This window comes from Lithobates pipiens, unplaced genomic scaffold (assembly GCF_037356315.1).
Source record: "Lithobates pipiens isolate NorthernLeopardFrog02 unplaced genomic scaffold, aLitPip1_a1.2 Scaffold_3, whole genome shotgun sequence".
NCBI classification, from domain to species: domain Eukaryota; kingdom Metazoa; phylum Chordata; class Amphibia; order Anura; family Ranidae; genus Lithobates; species Lithobates pipiens.
The window spans coordinates 9,337,492-9,361,082 of NW_027507790.1; the positions used below are offsets into that span (position 1 = coordinate 9,337,492).

Consider the following 23,591-nt stretch of genomic DNA (forward strand, 5'->3'; position numbering starts at 1 on the left):
AATATGCTCATTTAGTCTAACCTGCAGGGCCCACTTGGTCCTGCCCACATATTGGAGCCCACAAGGGCATTGTAACAGGTACACTACCCCAGTGGTGGAGCATGTGATGAATAGCTCTAGTCTAAAAGCACAAGAAGTACTATTTACGAATAGGAGAACGAATGGCTTTATTTCAACAAGTACTTGTGCAGTACATATGCAGTGGTACACAATAAGGACCCTTCAAATACAATTTTTTGGGACAGTTACAGGTACAGCCCTCATTGGAGAGGTAGCTCTCTAGTTATGGAGATCTCTAAACTTGAAATGCATTGGATACATTAACTGAAATAATTTGTCCCCTATGGTTTAAATGTAGATGTTAACGATAATGCTTTTTTGAGACAGTCCTTATTTCCAATGTCTTTATTGAGCTCACTGATATGGTGTACCGTTTTTCCTACATTGTAGATGTTTGTATTCTCTGACCTGAGTCTCAGTCAGCTGATTTAGGGCTAAAGGGGGAACATTTTGAATACAATATAACTTGAGTGAGGGAGCCTCAATTTCCATCATTATATTATTTATATTATCTCTATAATACATTTTCAATGCTTAATTGATATAGTAACATTTAAAAGGTGTGTATATTTATTTTTGAAGCAGGCCACTAGTTAATTTGGATTTGCTGGCAAGTTCATATCTCAGTTTGAGGATTGGGACAATAAATGACCTGGAACGTGGTTTTTGGCTTCATTACTATCCATTGTTTTGTTTGTCAATAAACAGTGAATAGTATAGCAACCCAGGTCATTCAGTTTATATTTATATTTTTATTTTTAGTTGTGTCAGTGATTTTTTATTAGCGAAACTCATTGGGTGTAATATGATTTTTGTCCACTAGATGTCACTCCAATTGACAGTAGTGACATGACTCCATTGAAGTCATTGTGACACTTTCTGCTGCTGAATATAGCTTATAGAATATTTTGGGTGGCTTTACTAGCATTGTGGAAATGTCAGTGAGCGCTGATAAGGATTATTTAAACAACTTTTGTAGATAGTAATTATAATGATCTTTGTATACTAAATGCCACTATTCTTTTTTTTTAATCAGATTTTATTTTCCATTTTTTTATACCACAACATGTACACAAAAAAAAAAACACATTGAAATCAAAACACAAACGTTCATAACATCACAGAAACATGCACAAGGCCAAAAAAAAGGGGGGGGGGAATTTTTTACCCACCCCCTTTCCCACTCCTTCCACTGTCAAGTCAATACACAATCCTTTTATCTGACAAATGTACCTCCTAACTCAATCCCGTATCTATATAGTCAAGCCACGGCTTCCAAATAATATCGAACCTTTTAGATGAGTTCCTCAAAGAAAATATGCCTTTCATTGGATAGTCAATCTGAATAGATGTATTTCCTATTAGATATAGTCAGAGGGTGAGGAGAGGTCCACCTAATGGCAATTTGTCTCCGAGCCACAAAGACCGCTAATGCAACAGTAAACCACCTTGGTGGCTTAAGCACTGAGCTATCAAGATAGCTCAGCAGACATATTAAAGGATCCACTGAAAGATAAATCTAAGATCTCATTAGGTGTACCCACAATCTCCGCCCAATACCTCTGGAGTTTCGGGCATCGCCATAGTAAATGTATTAATGATCCCGAAATGCCATATCTAGTGCAAGCCGAGTCAGTTGTTAAGCCAATATTAAACAAAAATTCTGGGGTCCTATACCCCCTATGAAATATATAAAACTGTGTTCATTTAAATGAGGGTGAAAGAGATACAAGAGGAAGAGCCCGAAGAATCCTATTCCAGACCTGGTCGGATATAGGACCAATATCGCTCTCCCATATCTCTCTAGATGGACAGTGAAACTTCTTAGAAGAACATTGTAATAGAGACTTATATGTAGCTGATATTAGACCTTTAGTAGCAGTTGCCCGAATCACTCTTTCCAAGACTGGGACCAGGGGGGAAATAAAACAGGAGAAGAAGAAAATTTGGCATATAAGCCATGACCCAGCTGCAAAAATTGATAGAACATCTAGGGTTCAAAGAGAAATAGAAGGCACTCTAACCTAATATGGTGGTGTGACTCCATCTGATTATTTTTGACACTTCCTGTTGCCTAGTTCATCTTTGGTGTATACTTGAGTGGTGCGTGAGTGCTGTGGTTGTGCTGTCCTCGGGGCATCTTTGAGAAGGAAGTGGTTTACGTTTATTTTTGATAGTTTTTGCTGTTTGGCTCCATCTGCTGTGTGGGATTGGATTTAAAAAATTGTTTAAGGTCCAGTCACGATTTGATTATTTGATTGGCCGCTTGAGACTCAGATTGAGGCTTGTTTAGTTTTTAGTGTATTTAAGCAATGAGACAGCACGCCGCCCGTGCCCCAGACGACATCACCAAATGATGAAACAGGTAGGGCGGAGCGACGTGATGACATCATTGCATTCCACGAATCCCGAAAGGATGGGTTACTGCTGTATCACCAGCTGGCGAGATTGATATTAAGGCAATTTTTAACCTTTATTGGTGTAAGTGCAATTTTGAGCTTTCCAAATAAAGTTTTAAAGTTCTTGTAGAGTTTTTTTTATATTTTGGGGATGACTTATGAAAACAACACATGGACGGTTTATGTTAATCTTTTGAGAGGATACTCAGACGGCACCAAAAAGCCCTGGCTCGGTGTGGAGCCACAAGTGTCACTGACCTTCCGTAATAGGAGGTCTATATGAGCTGGTAAATGAGCATTTAGTCTGTATTGGTGGTGGTGCTTCAGACAATTACACATTCCTAGTGGCGGATGGTGACGACGCTGATACACTGACAAGAATATTCTCACTTTGAAAGTTATTTCACTACCTTGGACTTTTTCATTTTATATGGATAATCATTTATCTAGTGCGACTCTATAACTGTTTTTGATTATTATATGACTGATATATGTTTATATCTCACAGGAGAATTGCTGCTTGGATAATTGATGTATTATTTGGTCACTTTACTTTTATTAGGGCAGTTTTTCCTTTCTTTTTTTCTGTAGGGAGAGGTTTGCCCAGATGGAGCTGGGTTGCTGTTTAATAGTCTGGAGCCCTGAGAAGTTGGTGTTTTGTCTCCCTGTGGAGATGTGTCAGTGAGCTGGGAGGAGAAGGGCTGCATGCCCCTCGAGCCCTTTGAACTGGAAGCTGGACTACTTTATAAAAGGCTGTATCTATGGGCTGTCTGTGTACCAGGATCCAGTAAGTAAAGCCCCTACTTGTGCTCATATTACTTCATGGTCCCCACCCGTGAACTGTGGACTGCTCCAGTCTAACTTTACCTGTGCTCATACAACTTCATGGTCCCCACCCATGAGCCGTGGACTGTTTGTCAGGGCTGGGCTCAGCCCTTCCTTTTCAAAGCTGGCCACTCAGCTGTCGGCTAATTGACAGCTCATTTCTCTCCACAGTGGCTCACCTGTAGATGATATCCTGTCATTGAGGCTCTTGATGGGAGACCTCTACAGCTTGCCCATATGACTCATGAGACGGTTTCATTGTCCATGGCCACAGAGTTATTTGCCTGCCGCACTGGATTTCACAAAGCTTGATTTGAGAGGGGCATACAATCTCGTGAGGGTTAAGGAGGGCAACGAGTGGAAAACTGCATTTAATACAAGAACAGGCCATTATGAGTACCTCATAATGCCTTTTGGCCTTTGTAACGCCCACAGTTTTCCAGGAATTTATTAACGATGTTCTCCAAGATTTGTTGCAGTTATATGTGGTGGTTTATCACAACGATATCCTCATATTTTCCAAGTCCCTGGAGAGCCACCACACAGATGTCTGTCGTGTGCTTCAGAAACTAAGAGAAAAATCTCTATTGTAAATTGTAGACCTGCGAATTCCATCGTGAACAGGTTAAATACCTGGGTTATGTAATTTCCACTGCTGGTTTTTCGATGGACCCAGAGAAACTTTCAGCAGTCATACAGTGGCCCTGACCCGTGGGTTTACATCCTCTGCAGCGTTTTCTTGGCTTTGCTATTATCAGAAGTTTATTCGTAACCTCTCGTCTCTGGTCAAGCCCCTGACTGATATGACCAGAGGGGACGGTAACCCACAGAGTTGGTCTCCGGAGTCCATTAAGGCAGTTGAGAGTCTCAAGGCTGCCTTTGTTTCTGCTCCTGTGTTGGCACATCCTGATCCTACGTTACCTTTTATCCTTGAGGTTGATGCTTCAGAGACTGGAGTTGGTGCCCTTCTGTCTCAACGTCCTACGTCTGAGAGCGCTATGCATCCATGTGGCTACTTTTCTAAGAAATTGTCACCTGCAGAGTGCAATTACGTGAGTGGTGACAGAGAGCTGTTAGTGAACATTTTAGCCCTGAAAGAATGGAGACATCTCCTCGAAGGTACCACTGTGCCGATTCTCATTCTTACTGGCCATAAGAATCTCACATTCTTGCCTGAGGCTAAACGGCTCTCTCCTAGAAGGGCACGCTGGGCTCTTTTCTTGTTTAGTTTCAATTACATTGTCTCATTTTTACCTGGTACTAAGAATGTAACGGCTGACGCTTTGTCACAACAATTTTCCTCCACTTTCTTGATGGAGTTCCGGTTCCTGTGATTCCTCCTGATTGTATTCTGGCTATGGTTTGCACCAGTCTCACTTCTCCTTTGGGTGACAAAATTCTTGCCACTCAGGTCCATGCTCCTCCTGAGAAACCTTGTGAACGTTGCTTTGTCCCAGAGAGTCTCTGTACTGAAGTTCGCACCTCAGTTTATTGGGCCTTTCCATATTCTTTGCAGGATTAACCCAGTGGCTTACGCATTAGACCTGCCTTTCTAATATGCATATCTCAAATGTATTTCATGTCTCCTTATTAAAACCAACTGCTTTAACACCTCTGTGCTTCATCCTCACCCTGTACAGGTTGAGAACCATGAGGAGTATGAAGTACAGTCCATTGTTGACTCCCGGTGGTTCCGTGGGCGCATACAGTACCTGGTGCATTGGAAAGGGTACTGTCCGGAGCAACACTCTTGGGTCTCATCCTCGGACGTACATGCCCCTCTCCTCCTCCGTGATTTCTATAGACAGTTTCCCCTCAAGCCTGGTGGTCCTCCGAGGGGGAGGGGTCATTGAGGAGGGGGGTACTGTCAGGACTGGGCTCAGCCCTTCTTTCTCAAAGCTGGCCGCTCATCTGTCAGCTAATTGCCAGCTCCTTTCTCTCCACAGTGACTCACCTGCTGATGATATCCTGCTCGTCAGTCCTGCCTACTTAAGCTGGCTTCAGATCCTGCTTGCTGTTCTACTATGCTCATCTCTGGCTCCCTTACGTTTTGATTTGTCTGACTATCCGTTCCGGTTCCTGAACTCTGGCAATGTTTTGACTACGTTTACTCTGTTTACCTTTTTTATTATTATTATTATTATGAATAATAATAATAATAATAATGAAACAAGTGTGATTTAACTGTACTTCGGTCTCAGTCTGATTCATGGTTTCTGACACTGTTTCAGTTTACCTATATTAGTGCATCAGCTGCTAAGCAAGAAGAGTCCTCTGCTAGAAACACATTGTTTTTTTTTGAGTGTCCTTCATCACCCCAAATCCCCTCCCAAATCTCTGCCAGTAAATGAACTTCCAAAAGACAACCCCTAGACTGATTAATGAGCTAGATTGGATATAGTTGCTGGGTACCTGACTGCCTCTGAACCCTTTGGGAAAGAACCTGTTACACTCAGTGTCTCCTTCAGGGGTAGCGCTGCTTGAAATAGATATGGATGTCTTCACTCATACATGTAGTTTATGCTAAAAGGATAAATACAATACATTCTGGAGGAAGAAGCTATGGTAGTTTTGTGTGTGTGTGTGTGTATGGGAGAACAGGGTAGCTGATAACGGGTAAAGTGAATGGTGGTGGTGGTGGGGGGAGATGGGCACAAGTAGCTGCATTTTATGGGCACAAATGGCTGCATATGATGGGCACAAATGGCTGCATATGATGGTCACACGTGGCTGCATATGATGGGCACAATGGCTGCATATGATGGGCACAAGTGGCTGCATATGATGGGCACAATGGCTGCATATGATGGGCACAAGTGGCTACATATGATGGGCACAGTGGCTGCATATGATGGGCACAAGTGGCTGCATTTGACGGGCACCAGTGGCTGCATTTGACGGGCACCAGTGGCTGTATTTGATGGGCATAGTGGCTGCATATGATGGGCACATTGGCTGCGTTTGATGGGCACAATAGCTGCAATTGATGGGCACAGTGGCTGCATTTGATGGGCACAGTGAGGCTGCAATTGATGGGGGGGGGGGGTTTCAGTATTTTTCAGTTTTTTTGCACCCCCCAAAAGTTTTGAGCACCAACCGCCACTGGGTGTGTCCCTTTCCTCCAATCAGCTCTCAGAACTCTCCTAACTGATGTAACTTCAGCTCTCCACCCCCCTGTCTTTCAGAGCTGAGAGATGTATAAATTCCACACTTTGAAAGAAAAAAGGGGAAAGATGGCTACAGATAAACAAGTACAACTGATGTAGGAATATTTGTTTCATGTGAGGTCAGTCACTACATTGGGTATATGTGAGGGTTTACAACCACTTTAATTCACTTTGTGATATTTTTAGGTTTTCATAATAACTTATGTCATGAATATAGCTTATCTAAATCAGGTAAATACAGATCTGCGGTTCTTCTTTATACTAAAACACATTAGGACAAAACAATGAAACGATTTAAAGTAAAATCAATGTGCTGTAAACACTACATAAATCCTACCCTTTATGCCCACCTCCCCAGGACCACCACGTGCTTGTGGGCTTCCCCAAAGCCCCGCTGACTGAGGTAGAGATTGAGTCCCTTGTACAACATCGGATGCTGCTATCATGGCAACCTAATGACAGAAGTAGATGGTTAACTTCACTGATACACAGTGTGGACAACAAACATATACATTATACCATAATTACTCAGAATACCTTGGCTTCCAAAGTGCTTAGGCGTTCACTTAGCTCTGGAATCTGACTGCAGTTGAGACATCCTATGTGCAATAAAAAAGATGGATTCAAAAATAAATATTAGTAGTTAAACAATAAAACCCAGTCCCCATCAATTTGTGTGTTTTTTCTGAATGATCCCCAGCACCATAAGGCTGGCCATACACGGTTCGAAGCTCTGCCGGTTCAGCAGGAACGGCCGAGATTCGAACCATTAATGGGCAGGCTAAATGTACTAAGTTGATCAATCAGTCAACTGGGGTACAACCAGAATTATCTTTCGCTTATTGCTAGCGGCTGCTATAGCTGTTAGTAATAATGACTGTCTTCTCCTGGAGGGCGGCTTCCCCCACCCACAGTAGACAATTGCTGGGCAGGAGGGATTCCCCTGTCAGCACTGTGTGTGTGTGTTGATGGGGTAATCGTGCACATTTTTTGCAGGAAAGAAATTTGTGTATGGCCGGCCTAACACTCATCTTTGGACAATAAAATGATGCTAAGCATTCTGAGTTGAGAGGTTTCCCCCATTTCTCTTATGGCATGAAGAGGTTTTACAATGTCAGAAAAACATATACAGCGTTGAAGCCTGCTTGCAGCTATCAGATTGTTTATGAATGATCAGCCAATTTTCTCTGTCTGTGGGAAATCAATGGATATATCAAGTAACAACACATTTAGATCTGTATTTCCTATAAAGGTAAACTCTGGAATACAGTCCCAGTCTCTCCTTTTCTAATTTTACTTGCTCCAGTGTCAGCTGCACAGCATTATTCCAAATTGGCTTTCTGATAGTGACAACAAGGCACCATGTCTGCGCAAATTATGTCGTAAAGAGTGAAAACACAGGAAAACAGCGTGAAAATGATCACACAACAGAAAGTTCCTGAACAAGGTCCCACTTGACTTGATCACCAGGTATTATTTTAATGACAGCTGCAGATTTTTAATTATCTCAATTAACCTTAAAGAATTGCAAAAACATTAAACATGTCACAGCTTGTGTGAGATTTTGGTGATTGGGTTTAAATCGACTTTGATAACAGTAACATCACACATGTACTGACAATAACACATAACAATGCTGGATAAGGGCAGTATAATGCAGTAGACGTGCACACTGAAATATTTCATTTCGGAATTTCCGTTTCGTCTGAAAAATAAATTAATTTTTTTACTCCCGAATTTTGTTTTTAATTTGTTTCATTAAAAAATGCATTCGTACGAAAATCCGAATTTATTAAAGTCGTATCTGTCGGATGTTCTAAGAAGGTTCGACCAAGCAGCTAAACTGCACAACGCCGCAATCGCACATTTCCAGTGGAGTGCTGACTAGTAATAATTATAATTATTATTACTGGTCAAACATTAGAATTCTTCAACAGCCTATTTGATCCTAAATGTTTACTTGTAGCGATCGTATGTTTTTTAGCTGCTTTGTCAAATCTTCATGTGGATGCGGCGACTACTAACAGCTCTTTTACTGTTGTCTCTATAATCTTTTCTCTCTATGTCGAATAATCTTGGACTAATAGACTTAGGTTAGGCACATGCGACCGCAGGTTTTATAGACACAGATTGCTATTGTCACGTCAAATCTTCTATCTATCTATATCGAACTGTTCTCTCAATGATACAAAAATATAATGGATACGAAAGTAAAGCATTTTTCTATTTCGGATCTTTTTCGTATTTCGGATGCGTCATTTTGTTAAAACAAACACGAAAATCCCAGAAATTCAGACAAAAATGCATTCGGACGATAACAAATGCACATGTTTCTAATGTAGTAGGGATATTTAGTCCTGTTAACTAAGCAATATAAAGTACAGATTCCATCATCAATGCCTATCTTTATAAGTTATTGCTCACCTCTGCATGTGCAATATCCTGCATATACTAGACCTTAAAGCTGAACCTAACTCCCAAAACTTAGGTTAGTTTTGTTTAAATATTCCCCCACCCCTCAACAAATTGCATTTGTATTTCTCTGTGTTTATTTTTTAAATTGCCACCACCCTAGCAGTCATTCTGGGATGCTTACATCACATCTCCCAGGAGGTTGCATGAGGGGGAACATAGAGTGGCCAGGGAGAGGGACAGAGGGTGGGTCTGGTGCATCATCAGCAGTTGGCTGCCTGCACCCAGAAGAGGCAGCCAGCCAAAGAGGACCATGTGTATATCACCTGTGTGGGCGTTGCCCAGGTGGGGATGGCTCCGAGGAGTGTGCACTCATGCCCTTGCAGGCTGCTAGAGGCATATCAAGGCTGGGTGGCTTAATAACGCTCCTATTGTGGTGATTTTTTGCATTCCTTCATAAATGTTCATATAATTTATTCTAGCAGCCTCTACTGTGATGATATTTCACTCAGCATCCATCTTGAAGTTAATCTGTGCACCTGGTCACTTGTGATTTTGTGGCACAGGCATATGCCAAAACAGGTATTATGTAAGGTCGCAATTCTGGGATTCCATGGCACAGTTCTTTCAACTTTATGCACTGTACACCATTGATAACAGTTCCTCATTATGCTTCCCTCCATGCAGCAGTTCTGAGCTGGTGCCATGTTACCTGTCACCTCATCTCAGTGACACTGATCCGTAGGTTAAACTCTTTACTCCACTTACACCAAGTCACCTGAGCATCCTGACCAGCTGACTGCTATATGCACAGACACTAGTAATGGAGGTTCTAGCAATGGCAACATATCTTTCGCTGGTTAGCTTGATTCAGACACTGGTGCTGTACCTTCTTGTATTGTTTTGTCCCCTGGTGTGACCATGGGTGTGTTACACCTTGCATGCACACATTTGAGTATGTCCCCAAATAACTTCAGACCAGACCAGGAAAAGTTAACAACAAAGTTATCTTTACTAAAAAGTTGTTTAAATAAAATCAAGCTTTACAGATAGTTTCTTCCCAGACACCACATTCCTCTCAAAAAGTCCTAACTCAGTTCCTCTGCTCACTGCCCGTTGAGGTAGTCATACCTTGGAACTGTGGAAAGAGAGAGATCCTTGTACAAGTCCATGTCCTGGCACCCTGATTATGTTGCCGCCAAGGGGTGAACTAACAGCAAGCATCAGTTACATCTAGAAAACTCCTGTTCCACTTCTCACACGTGGAGCAATGTGATTTAGAGGTGGCTCCCTACTTTTACCGACTTGCCCCCAGCAGAGGGTGGCAGCAGCCAAAAACACCGGGAAACCTGCCCAGCATTGTTAACCCCCTACTTCCTGGAAGCACCAGCTGAAAGTGTAACATAACTAAATAGCGTAACATTTAGTACAGTCAATGCATACCAATAAGAAAACATAACATAACAACCTCTTAGTAGGCGCATGCCTACACCCAAACAGTGGATCGCAAGGAGACAATACCATACATAGGTTAGGATTTGTTTTGAAATGATTGCAGCAATTTAATGTGTAATTCCAGACAAATATTTTTCTTTTGTTAAAGTGAGAAAGGGCTAGGACCTATGTTGGATTTTTTTTCTTTGCCAAAACCTTCTTGGTAAAGAACCTATCCCAGAGGTAATTATAAGCCTTGTGACAGTGCAAGGCCCTGGCACTGTGTAAATGGCTGTAAAAAGGACACAGGATAGATATGCAGAGTGCCTGACTTGGGAGTATCGATTATGTGCGATATGAGTGAAAACTGATTTTGGTCTTCCCGTATCGGGCTCCAGAGTTTGGAGATTTCAGAGTGGTTTGGAAGTGAAGAATTCCCCAACCCAGTGTCCAGGCTTTGTTGGAGTCCATTAGGGAGTGGGGCAGGACCTACTCCCCCTGTGGATGTGGACTTCCCTGTATAAGCGCTCACTAATGCCCAGGACCAGACGGGGCCAAGTTAATGCGAGAATCAGGATTAAAGCTGCACAGATATACATAAAATTTGAGGCTCTTCACTGTGAGACCCTCTTCTCCCATGGCACTGTACACCTTATCTTCACAAATGCAGCATTTTGAGGGTGACACCATGGAACCTGTATTTCGATCGACCAGCTCAGCTACCCTGCCAGTGGCAGAAAAGAGGTCTTGCCTTGCACTGAGCAGTGCTCTCTACCATGCAGAAATTAACTCCTTCACTCTCTCGAGCTTGCAGCTAGGTCCATGGGGTCTCTGTTCTGTAGGTTCAGTACCAAATGCTCTAGGGAACCAACCTCTAGGGTGGGAGTCAGATCACCAATCCCCTCACTACCCAGAGGACCCACCACCCATGCCCGGTACCACTCTCCCGCTGTCTGGCTGCTATAGCAATCCCACCGGTCCTGGTATACTTAGTTCTTCCTTGGTTGCGCTCTAGTTTCTCCTCTTCATCTCCATCAATGTTACCAGTCCTGTTCTTTTGATATGCCATGTACCTTAATGCACCCCTTCAGACCAGGCACTGAGCAGTTAAAATGTACTGAACATTCAGTATAACACTCCAACAGTATAGTTTACATGAACACAGTCAAACCCTAACTACCCAATGCAGGCTGCCCAAGTTCATACCTTCTCCAAGCTAACAAGTCCTTCAATGCAAGTCCATTGCTGGTGGTTTCCTGTCTCCAGGTGAGATTCAATGTGGGTGATCCAGTAGGGGAACCACATGCCCCTGGTAGGACTACATGGTCTAGCAGTCCTCGGGAATATCCTTTGGTATTCTCATGTGCAGGCCTCCTGTCCTGGGCCCTTCCCCAGTGTTAAAAGATTCACACCAGGGGGCTGGACCCAAGAAAAACCCAGGAAAGGAGAGAAACACATGAACCCTTTCACAACCCAGGCAGCCTAACAATCTGCATAGTGCAATTTATACAGTGGCAGCAATAGATTCAAGCTTACAAGGGTGTGCGTCAAGCAGTGGCAGTGGCAGCCAATCCATACAGGGCACACGGGCGCCACCTCCCCTGTTCATGCATCCGGCCCCCTAATCTACATACGTGGCGCAGGACGCACGGATTCCAATTAGGTTTTTTTTGCAGCACATGATTAGAGCCAGAGGCTCTAATAAGCTTAAAAAAGGGTGGGCTTGAGGCACAGAGCATTGCCACCTGAGCCCACCCAGTTGTGTAACAATAGCGAATGAATATTCCCTATTGTCACACTGATTCTTCTCTCGGCCAATCAGGAAGCGGGTCATGAGACCCGTTTCCCGATTGGTCAAAAAGAGAAGCATTGAAATTGGCCTAGGAGGAGGAGGGAGGAAATGCAGTGATGCCGAGGAGGAGAAGCATGCCATGTTGGACAGATTCACTATCCATTGGACTGAGACAGTTGGGACTGCTAAAAGGGTCTGGTAGACTGGGAAGGCTGCAACAACTAGGAAAAAGTCCAGGGGACCAAAGGGATATGTAAGTTTCAGAGGAATGAGAGAGCTTGGGATGCCAGGAGTATGGATGGGCGAACAGTTCAGCCCGAGCATAAGTTCGGGCTGAAATTTTATTGTTCGGGCATTCGGCGAACAGACCACTATGCATTGGGGAGCTGAACAATGCATTGCAAGCCCTGATTGGCTGAAGCAATGAAAACTTCAGCCAATCAGGGCACAGAGTACTGTCAGAGTCATGATTGGACACTGTCATCATGACTTTATCTAATCATGGCTCATTGCCGCCCCACAATATAAAAGTATTTTTTCAATGGCAGCCATTTTCAGTGTGATTTTGATTAACTATTAGTTAGTTAGTGTGTTATACTGTGCTATTTTGCTTCAATTGCCAGTGTAGAATATTAGTTTAGTGTCAGTCTAGGGATAGTGTGAGTGTAGTGAGGAAGACCATCATTCAGCTTTGCATAGTGTGCAGCTAGAGTAGGGATAGCTCAGATAGTTTCACTGTAGTGTAGTGAGACCGTGTCATTCATACATACATTAGTGTAGAGTAGGGACAGCCATATAGTTTCAGTGTAGTGTAGTGAGACCGTGTCAGTAATCTTAACAGTGTATAGCTAGAGTAGGGACAGTTCAGATAGCGTCAGTGTAGTGACGGTTGAACACCGTCTATTTGATTGCGTTACTGCCAGTTTAACGCCATTTACTTCTGTGTGTGTTACTGCCACTTTAACGTCATATCAATTTGTGTGCGTTACTGCCAGTTTCACGCCATATAGTTCTGTGTGCATTACTGCCAGTTTAACTCCATATTGTTTTGTGTACATTACTGCCAGTTTAACGCCATATAGTTTTGCGTGCGTTACTGCCAGTTTAACGCCATATAGTTTTGTGTGCATTACTGCCAGTTTAATGACATATAGTTCTGTGTGCGTTACTGCCAGTTTAACGCCATATCGTTTTGTGTGCGTAAATAAACCTTCCTCATCCTCTTCATCCTCTGTCACGCAAGCAGAGACAAGTGTGCAGTCCCCTGCAGATGCCAAAGTGGATAAACCTGCCTCCTTGTTCACATCTATTCCTGCCATAGCCCCAGCATCAGCCATTGAGGAGTCAGCTGAGTTATTTGACCACAGAGTCAGCCACTTGAACCTTGATGATGCCCAACCAATACTGGATTGAGATGTTGGTTCTGAGGTTGAGGATGACAGGAACATGAGCCTAGAGAGAGGAACACTGGTAGACAAATTGGCATTCATGTTCCCCAAGCTGCAGCATATTGCCAAGTTGTCTCCAGTGGTAATGATGAAGATAGAGGAGATGATGATGATGATGAGGTCACTGATGAGACTTGGCTGCCAGATAGAGCAGAGGAGGAAACTGAACGTGAGGCGGCACAACCCCAAGGAGTCCAATATCAAGAAAGAGGAGAGAGCAGCCACCCTATTCCATCACATTCTGTAGCTATTATCTCCCGGTCCACTCCCCAAAGCTCAGATGTCTGGGCCTTTTTTAGCACATCTGCAACAGATCGCTCTGTTGCTATCGGCAAACTATGTGTCAGGCACATCAAACGTGGCATAAACACCAACCATTTGGGTACCATATGCTTAACAAGGCATTTAACGTCCAACCACTCAGTCCTGTTGGCAAGAGCACCTAAAAGCCACACAAAAGGGGCACTAATCTGTTCCTCCTCCTCCTTACCCACTTCAGTATGCCCCTGCGATACTGAGTCATTACCTTTCAGCAACCTCCCCTGACAGATGATGGTATAACACAGGGTGTCCCAGGTCCTAGCAGCACATCTGCCAGCAGTACACCACCAGCTGTAGACTGTAGTCAGCAAATTTCTCTGCCCCATCTGCTGCAGCAGACAAAATACAGTCCCTTAAACCCACATGCCCAGCGTCTGAATGCAAGCTTGTGAAAGCTGTTGGCTGTCCAACTTCTGCCTTTCAGCCTGGTGGATTCTGCCACACAATGTGCTGTACCACAATCGCAGGTTCCCAGTCGCTACTACTTTTCACGTAAGGCCGTTCCATCTCTCTACCATCACGTGGAAGGGAATTTTATCCCTTAAATCCACCTTACTGCTGATACGTGGTCCAGCAAGCATGGGCAGGGAGGATATATTTTGTTCACAGCACATTGGATAACACTGCTTGCAACTCGAAAGGATGCAGGACAGGGCCCGATGCTGCAGCTTGTTGTGCCCTCATGTCTCCATACAGCTGTGCTTCAGCTGGTGTGTTTAGGGGACAGGAACCACACCGGAGCAGAGATTCTTGCAGCTCTGCAGGGACAGGCCCAGATGTGGGTTACACCATGCCAGCTGGAACCAGGAATGGTGGTGTCTATTAATGGCTCAAGCCTCCTGTCCGCCCTTAGACAGGGAAAGTTGACATGTCTGGCACATGTCCTCAATTTGGTGGTGCAGTGTTTCCTAAATATGCACCCAGGGTTGCAAGATGTGCTAAAGCTGGCCAGAAGAGTCTGTAGCCATTTCAGGCGGTCATACACAGTCAGGGCTCGGCTGGCTGAAATTCAGTGGGAATTCCACCTGCCCTGTAAACCGCCTGATTTGTGACATGCCCACCAGGTGAAACTCAACTTTGGGAATGCTGCAGCAGCTATACATGCAGCAGAGGGCCGTCAACGAGTACCTGTGTCTGTAAGGCACAACGACAGGTTTGGGCCGCCTCAGCTTTTTTTCCCCAATGCCAATGGCTGATCATTAAAGATGCATGCACTGTATTGTCATTTATTTGAGGAGGCCAGAAGAATGGTGAGCAGTGACAGTGCATGCATCAGTGATACAATCCCTGTTGTGTTCCTGCTGGAGCAGACTCTGCGTGACATTATGGACAGGACACTGGAGGCAGAGCAGCAGGAGGAAGAGGAGGACTTCCTTTCCACACACCATCATTCCTATGTCACAGAACACACAGGAGGAGAGAGGGGAGGAGGATGAGGATTCTGGCACATTCATAGGCTTTGAAGAAAAGGAAGACATGTGTCAATCTGTAAGCGATGGCTTTCCAACCCCAGGACCCTTGGGAGTTGTACGTGTCTGGGAGGAGGAAGTTCCAGATGCTGTCATCCTGAATGACCCAGAGGAGTTTGCTTCTCAAGCCTCTGCAAATTTGAGGTGCATGGGCAACCTCATGGTTCAAAGCCTGTGAAAGGACTCAAGAATACGTGGAATAAAGGAGAAGTATGATTACTGGTTGGCAGTCCTCCTTGACCAGCCATTATAAGGGGAAGTTCTCAGAACTCATCCCGTCCCCACAGAGAGTGCAGAAGATAAAATCTCTTGAGGACGCGTTAAAGAGGATTTTAGTGAACCTTTTTCCTGACTCTAGTAGGCAACAGTGTCGTGGAAAACGTCGTTTTGAGTCTTCTGTTGGTCAAGAGAGGAGCGTTGGAGAGTGAAACTGAGGCATTTCAGAATTTTTTTAGCCCTTGCCGCCCAGGGCTGTCAGCTTCCACATGCCATCGGCAACGTCTGCATCACATGGCGGATGATTACCCCGGGGCCAAAACAGAGATGGAGAGCTTTCCTGCTGACGACCCACTGACTTACTGGGTCATGAGAATAGACCACTGGCCAGAACTTGCCCAGTATGCTATTGAATTATTGTGCCGCCACGACACCCAAAGACCAATTTGTCTGCTCCTGTTTGACAGATGCATATCATTGCAATTGTTTACAGCAAGGCCAATTCTTGCTTTCATCATGTTTTACCTCTATAGCGTTGCTGTGGGAAGGCGTCACCGACACCCAAAGACCAATTTTTATGAATCTATTACTTCCATCCAAAGCCAAAGTGACACCAGAATGTATCCAAAAATTCTCTAATCTTGTTCCCAGTGCACTAAATTGTGCCATCTGGATCCCCTAGCTGTTGCTGAGCAAAATAAAGGCAGCCAGCAGGGAAGATGTCATTTTTTTGGCTTTATAAATGCAATTATTGCCGCTGCAGATTCTAGACATGGTACAGATCTGCCACTTTACAGGTAGACTAAGGGGACCCCCCAGGCACTATTTTGGAAAGATTTTTTCATTTTTATGCTTTCACTTAAAAAAATCCAAAAAAATCACTGCTCATTTAAAAATTATGTTTTTCACAACTTTTTCTTTTTATTGATACATGTCCCCCAGGTCAAGACCTGGACTCCTATAACCATTGTATGCCCAATTACTTGCCTATAAGCTTTCAAAATGGGCACTTTTGATTTTTGACGTTCGGGTCTCATTGACTGTAATTGGGTTTGTCATTTGGGTCCGAACTTTCGCAGTGTTAGTCAGGAGAACCCCTATTGAGGGGCCAGGAGTGGGCCCATACAGCAGGGAGCTGTAACAAAATGCTGAGTGAGCCAAGGAGAGAGTTCAGAGAGCCAGGAGAGCTTTGGGGTGGTCTGAGAGACCAGTGCAAGAGCAGTAGGGCTGCTAAAGAGGAGGCCAGGTTGCTTGGAATTTTCTGTTATCTGTTTTGCTGTGTGATACTGAAACCCCTGTATGGAAAAACCTGATGTAAAGGCATTGCCTTGACTTCTGTTTTAATAAAAGTGGGCTGGCAAGTCTTGAAAACACAGCTCGGACTGGAGAGGGCCGGTTCACACCATGAATCGCACAGCAATGAACTATGCATTCCTGTGGGATTCACATGCAATCTGGGTGCATTGAAATTTCAGCCTATCTATTTGAATAGGCTGAAATTACACTGTAAGTTACCAAAAGTCCTGCATGCACTACTTTAAAAACCACACAGCAACTGGATTGCATGGTACAACTGTAGAAAAATGCACTGTGTTTGCAACCTGACACACACTGCAGTGTGTCTTGAACAATGTGGGAAAAGCGTACAGAACGCAGGTTTTCCACACTGCGTTCCTGTGTAAACTTACCCTAAAAACAGATCTAATAGTGAGCTAAATAACCCCCATATCACAGCCTGTACAACATAGTATATTTGTCACTAGTAAATACAGTGCCTTGAAAAAGAATTCATACCCCTTGACATTTTCCACATTTTGTCGTGTTACAACCAAAAACGTAAATGTATTTTATTGGGATTTTATGTGATAGACCAACATAAAGTGTCACATAATTGTGAAGTGGAAGGAAAATGATAAATGGTTTTCAAAAATTTTCACAAATAAATATGTGAAATGTGTGACATGCATTTGTATTCAGCCCTCCTGAGTCAATACTTTGTAGAACCCTCTTTCGCTAAAATTACAGCTGCAAGTCTTTTTATGTCTCTACTAGCTTTGCACATCTAAAAAGTGACATTTTTGCCCATTCTTCTTTGCAAAATAGCTCAAGCTCTGTCAGAATGGATGGAGAGCATCTGCGAAAAGGAATTTTCAAGTCTTGCCACAGATATTCATTTGGATTTAGGTCTGGACTTTGACTGGGCCATTCTCATTCTAACACATGATTATGTTTTGATCTAAACCATTCCATTGTAGCTCTGGCTGTATATTTAGGGTCATTGTCCTGCTAGAAGGTGAACCTCCACCCTGCTCTCAAGTCTTTTGCAGACTCTAATCGGAATTTCCAACCACCAAACCATGGATTTATTTCCAAGGGATATTGGCTGAAACTTGTCTTGCATACACATGGTTGCACAAATGTTTTTGGAAATTCCAATTGGCAAGAGCACGCTGACGTACAACACGTACGATGGGACTAGAAAAAGGAAGTTCAATAGCCAGGGCAGCTCTTCAACTTGATTCCGAGCACGCGTGGAATTTTGTGCGTCGGAATTGTGTACACACGATCAGAATTTCCGACAACGGATTTTGTTGTCCAAAAATTTGAGCTCCAGCTCTCAAATTTTTGTTGTCAGAAATTCTGACAGAAAAAGTCAGATGAAGCCTGGGAATTTCCAACAACAAGCTCACATCGAACATTTGTTATAGAAAATTCCGATCGTGTGTACGCGGCATAACAGGTTTTCTTCTAAAGCCCCGTACACACGACCGGACTTTTCAACATCCAAAGTCTGACGAAATGATTACGGCAGACTATTCGATCGTGTGTGGGCTGCAACGGACTTTTGATTCGCAAAAGTCTGACAGACTTTAGAAATGGAACATGCTTCAAATTTTTCCGCCAGAACTCTGCCGGACCCAGTTCCTACAGAAAAATTTGCTCGTGTGTATGCTATTCCGACGGACTAAAACCGACGCTAGGGCAGCTATTGGCTACTGGCTATGAACTTCCTTATTCGAGTCCAGTCGTACGTCATCACGTTCGAATCCGTCGGAGTTTGGTGTGATTGTGTGTGGCCAAGTCCGCTCATTCGGAAAGTCCGTCAGAATTCTGCCAGAACTCCGTCAGAACTCCTTCGAAAGTCTGTCGGACTTAATCCCTCGAAAAGTCTGGTCGTGTGTACGCGGCATAAGATTTCCCTGTATTTGGCTCCATCCATCTTCCCATCAACTCTGACCAGCTTCCCTGTCCCTGCTGAAGAAAAGCTTTCCTACAACATGATCCATGCACCACCATTTTTCATGGTGGAGATGGTGTGTTCAGGGTGATGTGCAATGTTAATTTACCGCCACATATAGCATTTTGCTTTTAGGCCAAAAAGTTCAATGCTCGTCTCATCTGACCAGGGCACCTTAGTGCCTCATACTTGCCAACTATCCCCGTTTAAATTCCCTTGTTCTCTGAAGTTTTCGTCCTATGCTGTATCCCAATATCTCAGTGTGAAGTGCTGCTACTAATGCTGGCCAGCTCTGCCCTATTGTCATGTCCAGATGACTCACCTGCAGACCCTGTGTTTACATGCCAATAACCGGCATTCATATGTAAATAGTGGTGGCATTCATAAATAAGTAGCTGTGGCCGGCGGTATTAATATGTAAATAAAGGTGGCATTCATATGTAGATCATTCCCCCCTGCACTGAGGAGATGATGTGCTATAAGCTCTAGCAACCAATCAGTGAGCAGTAATATTGTACAGTAATCTCTAGCAACCAATTAACAAGCAGAAATCATTTGCTGTAACCTCTAGAAACTAATTGGTGAACCGTAATGTGTGCTGTAACCTCTAGCAACCAGTCAGTAAGTGGTAATGATATGCTATAACAACTGGCAACCAACTGCTGCCTGATCTGATACAGTAAACTGACTTTAAGTCTAGCTGCTATTTATTGTATATCTCAGAGCACGTGGAGAGCGAAATTACATGGGGAGCCCAAGAAAATTTTTGCCCAGGGTCCAATCAGTATTAAAGACGGCCCTGTATAAATATGGCAACCACAAGGGGCCATAAACAGAGACCTCATCTGCTTGCTATACAGGTGAGATTTGTCTGTCTGATGTGTGGAGGCAAACAGAGCAGCATTACTTCTGCTTCTCGACTACATACCTGGCATTGTTCAGCATTGGTCTTGCTCTGGATCAGTCTTCCTGATAGTTCAGTTAAATCAAAACCCCTGTACTAGCAGTTTATAGAAGATGAATTCATACTGGCTGGAGCTTATCCCTGACCAAAAGAGAGTAATGGCTCAGATGCAAGAATTCCTTGACCTTAACAAGCCAACAGTGCACTCTTTTGTGGTATGGGATGCTCTCAAGGCTTTCCTAACAGGCGTGTTAATTGGCTAAATAGCTGGGATTAAAAAGAAGTCAGGGGCCTGGGAAGCCAAAAAGATAAAAGACATTTAACACGCTGAGATAGCTTTTTTTACTAACCCAAATCCTGACATGCAATTCACATGGATAGAATGTCAACACTTACATAAATCTCTTTCTTTATTTCAAGCGAAGAAAAGTAATTTCATGACTCAAGAAACACATTTTGAAGAGTGGGGCACACAGGTCATTTATTAGCCACGAAAACCAAATCTCAGTGACCTATTACACATGTCAGTGTCATATCTGCTTGTGGAGACAGCAGCAACCACTTCTTCTGATATTTTAGTATCCTATCAAGACTTCTATGCTGACCTTTATATATACTTCCCAACTTTTTGAGATGGGAAAGAGGGACACCTATCAGCAAAAGTATACAGGCATAGAACACACACCCTGCTATGCCCCCTTAAAGGAGAATTGTACAAAAAAACAAGATTGGTTAAACCCACAAGTGCTTTTTTCCACTACTATTCCTTTATATGGGCTTTTGGAATTTATTAACGCAGCAATTTAGAAATCAGATGAAAGGTTTTGCACTGGAAAACACTTTTTGATAGATACAAAGTGCATTTTATATACATCTATATAGATCAAACCAAAATGAGGGACAAATGAGGAGGAATGGGGGACAGAGAGACATTGCTCCAAATCAGGAACAGTCCCTACGAAATCAGGGACAGTTGGGAGATATGCTTTATAGTAGTAATGTGGCCTATGAGCATACTGTAATTTTAAAGTGGTTGTAAACCCTTACAAACCACTTTGACCTACAGGTAAGCCTAGATTAAGGCTTACCTGTAGGTCCAAGAAATATCTCCCAAACCTATACGGTTTAGGAGATATTTGCCCGAAGACGGGCACCGCTATCTACGGCGCATGCGCCGTAGACAGCGGCGCGCAGGCGCACTGAGCAGGGCAGCGTCGATGACGGCAATGCCGCGAGTCTCGGCTCCCGTGCGCATGCGCGGGAGTGACATCATCGCTGCTCCGGCGAATCACAGCACCGGAGCAGCGAGACCCACGGAGACCCACCAAGAAGATGGACGCTCGGAACTACAGGGGACAGCGGTGACTTCGCTGGCTCCTGTGTCAGGTAAGTGACACATAATGGACTACTATGCGATGCATAGTAGTCCATTATGCTTTGCGTTTACAGGGAATGAAAGAGGAAGTAAACTCATCAGGGTTTACTTCCTCTTTAAAGTGATGTGACTCTTGCACCACCAATAAACTAACTGTAACTAGGGGACAAATTAAAATAAGCTGCTGCTAGCACTTGAATGTTTCCCACAACTTAAAGTGATAGGTGAAAAAAAAGGATACTGCGCTGCTTAACCAATTATTAAATTGACTTAAGTTATTCCAATATGTCTATATTAAAAAACTACTTGTGTGTAAATCATCCAGACAACATATCCCCCACAGGAAAATAAATTGTGTTAATCAGTGTCATACAATTCAAAACACAACATTCTGAGTGTAAGGCCGCGTACACACGGGCGGATTGTCTGCCCAACTAAGTTCGTCAGACAATCCGACAGACAGTCCGTTCAAAATTTGCATGAACGGACTTGACCACACACGATGAGCAGACAGTCCGCTGAAAGCGTGCGCGATGACGTCTACAGCACGTACGACGGGACTAGAAAAACGACGTCCTATACACTGCAATGCAACCTTCGGCCGTGTAAATCCTTTCTGAGCATGCACCATACTTAGTCCGTCCAACTTGCCTACACACGAGCGGACTGTCCGCTGAAACCAAGTTTGGACGGACAAAACCAAGTTTGAACGGACTGTCTTACGGAAATTCCGTAAGACTTTGTTCGTCAGATTGTCCGCTGAAAAAGTCCGCTGAAGCCCACACACGAGCGGATTGTCCGCTGAAACACTGTTCAGCGGACTAAGTTGGGCAGACAATCCGCCCGTGTGTACGCAGCCTTAGACATTATACTGTATATTGATCAGTCTCTTCTTGAACATCCAATATTGTGAACACGTTGCTTCTTCTGTGCTCTTAAATATCCCACACCAATATAGATATAACGTGCTCCTATGGTTAAACCATGCATGCCACCTCAGTGCTCACAGAATTCTCACTTCCAAACAATTACAATCTCACTTGCATGTGATCATCCACCAAGATATCTCCAATTTCTGGACACTTCAAAGCCTTCCTGCTGTATTTCCCACCCAGCGCCTCCAGTAATATCCGAAGTATGGTCCCTTTAAGACTCTGGACCACTCATGTGGCCATACTCATGTTGGAAAACAATATTTACAGGCTTTCCATAGTATAGTACATTAATGCATGCCAATTTATTAAGGTTAAAATTGCACTTACGACACAACTTGGTAAAACCACAGTAAAACAACACCAAGTACCGGGGACTTCCTTGTGCATCACTTCTGATCTATGTCTGCCTCCTCTCCCGCCCTACATGTCCCATCATGTGGGTTCATCAATGACTTAATTTACAATAAAAACTATTGCCAGAGTTTTAGTCAATAGCCTGTGAAAAATTATTCAAAAACCCATACACGCAGATCAGTCAGAAATTTTATTGTTGCAAGCCACCATGATATTTACCAGCATAGAGTGAAATTACTCAAGACAGGTGCTAAATAAACATACTTTTTGCTAAGCAGTTTATTCCATGGATCTAAGTTCAGCACCCACTGCCTTTATTCAGTTAATAACATGCTGTCAGAGTCTTTCTCCCTTCACAAGTCATGGTGTGCCCTATCACCGCCTTTGCTGTGGGTTCTGGCATTACAGCCCATGAGACCATTAGAGTTATTATAGTGGGGTTTCAAAGGGCAAATGCCAAAGGCAAGTTACCACTTTACGCTGATGATAGGCTGTTATTTTTAGGTGACATCTAATATCCAATTCTATGATAGCTGTAATGATGCTTATTTCTCCATTGGGACATGTTGGTTCTGCTGGCTGTTGATCCATGACTTAAACTCTGCCTGACTAAAATTTTTGTCGAAAAATATTTATACTGATTTCGGAGATTGCCCAGGATTTCGAAAATGTCTACCATTTATACGCCTATAGACCCCTACTAATAGAAAAGACAGATATTTCGTTTGCATGTAACATTTAAAAAGTGGTTGATACCAATGCTCAAAAGCCTTTTAAAGGGACGGCAATTATACAATATTTTGTTATTATTTAAAGCCTATCTCCATGTTTTAATCCTGTTCCTGCACCATCCTGTTATAATAAAAGTACTACCTAATTCTCTTCAGGCTAAAACAATGCTTATTCTTTGGTGTCGGTCCTTTTCCAGTACAAAATAAACCCTTCATCATTCAAACAACTTTCTTTGAGCCTAAACTCTTATAAACATTGAGTCACGCTCGATGGAGTGTCCCCCAGAAAGTGTGGGGGGGGGGGGGGTGGTCCTGGAAATTGCTCAGAGATTGCTGCAGCGATCCTACCCGGAAGTCAGAGCAGGTACCTGTCAAAACCAGGTACCAGGTCCCCCCTCCCCCAAAAAAGTGCCAAATGTGGAAGTGGAGGATGCAAAAAGGACAAAGCTTCCCCTTTTGGTTGGAGCTCTGATTTAAACAGACTTAAGATGGCTGCCAAAGCCACATGGGG

At 43.6% G+C, this 23,591-nt stretch overlaps 1 protein-coding gene across 7 annotated transcripts in view; it reads right to left on the reverse strand.

Moving 5' to 3' along the window:
* The window catches only part of EMID1 (EMI domain containing 1), a 170,048-nt gene that overhangs the window by 69,641 nt on the left and 76,816 nt on the right, over window positions 1-23,591 (reverse strand). For all 7 annotated transcript variants that reach the window (XM_077461244.1, XM_077461243.1, XM_077461239.1 and 4 more), the window contains 2 exons: window positions 6,989-7,050; window positions 6,789-6,903 (listed from right to left, as the gene is read on the reverse strand). In XM_077461244.1, the coding sequence (XP_077317370.1) occupies window positions 6,789-6,903; window positions 6,989-7,050 (177 nt within the window). The remainder of the gene's footprint in view (window positions 1-6,788; window positions 6,904-6,988; window positions 7,051-23,591) is intronic.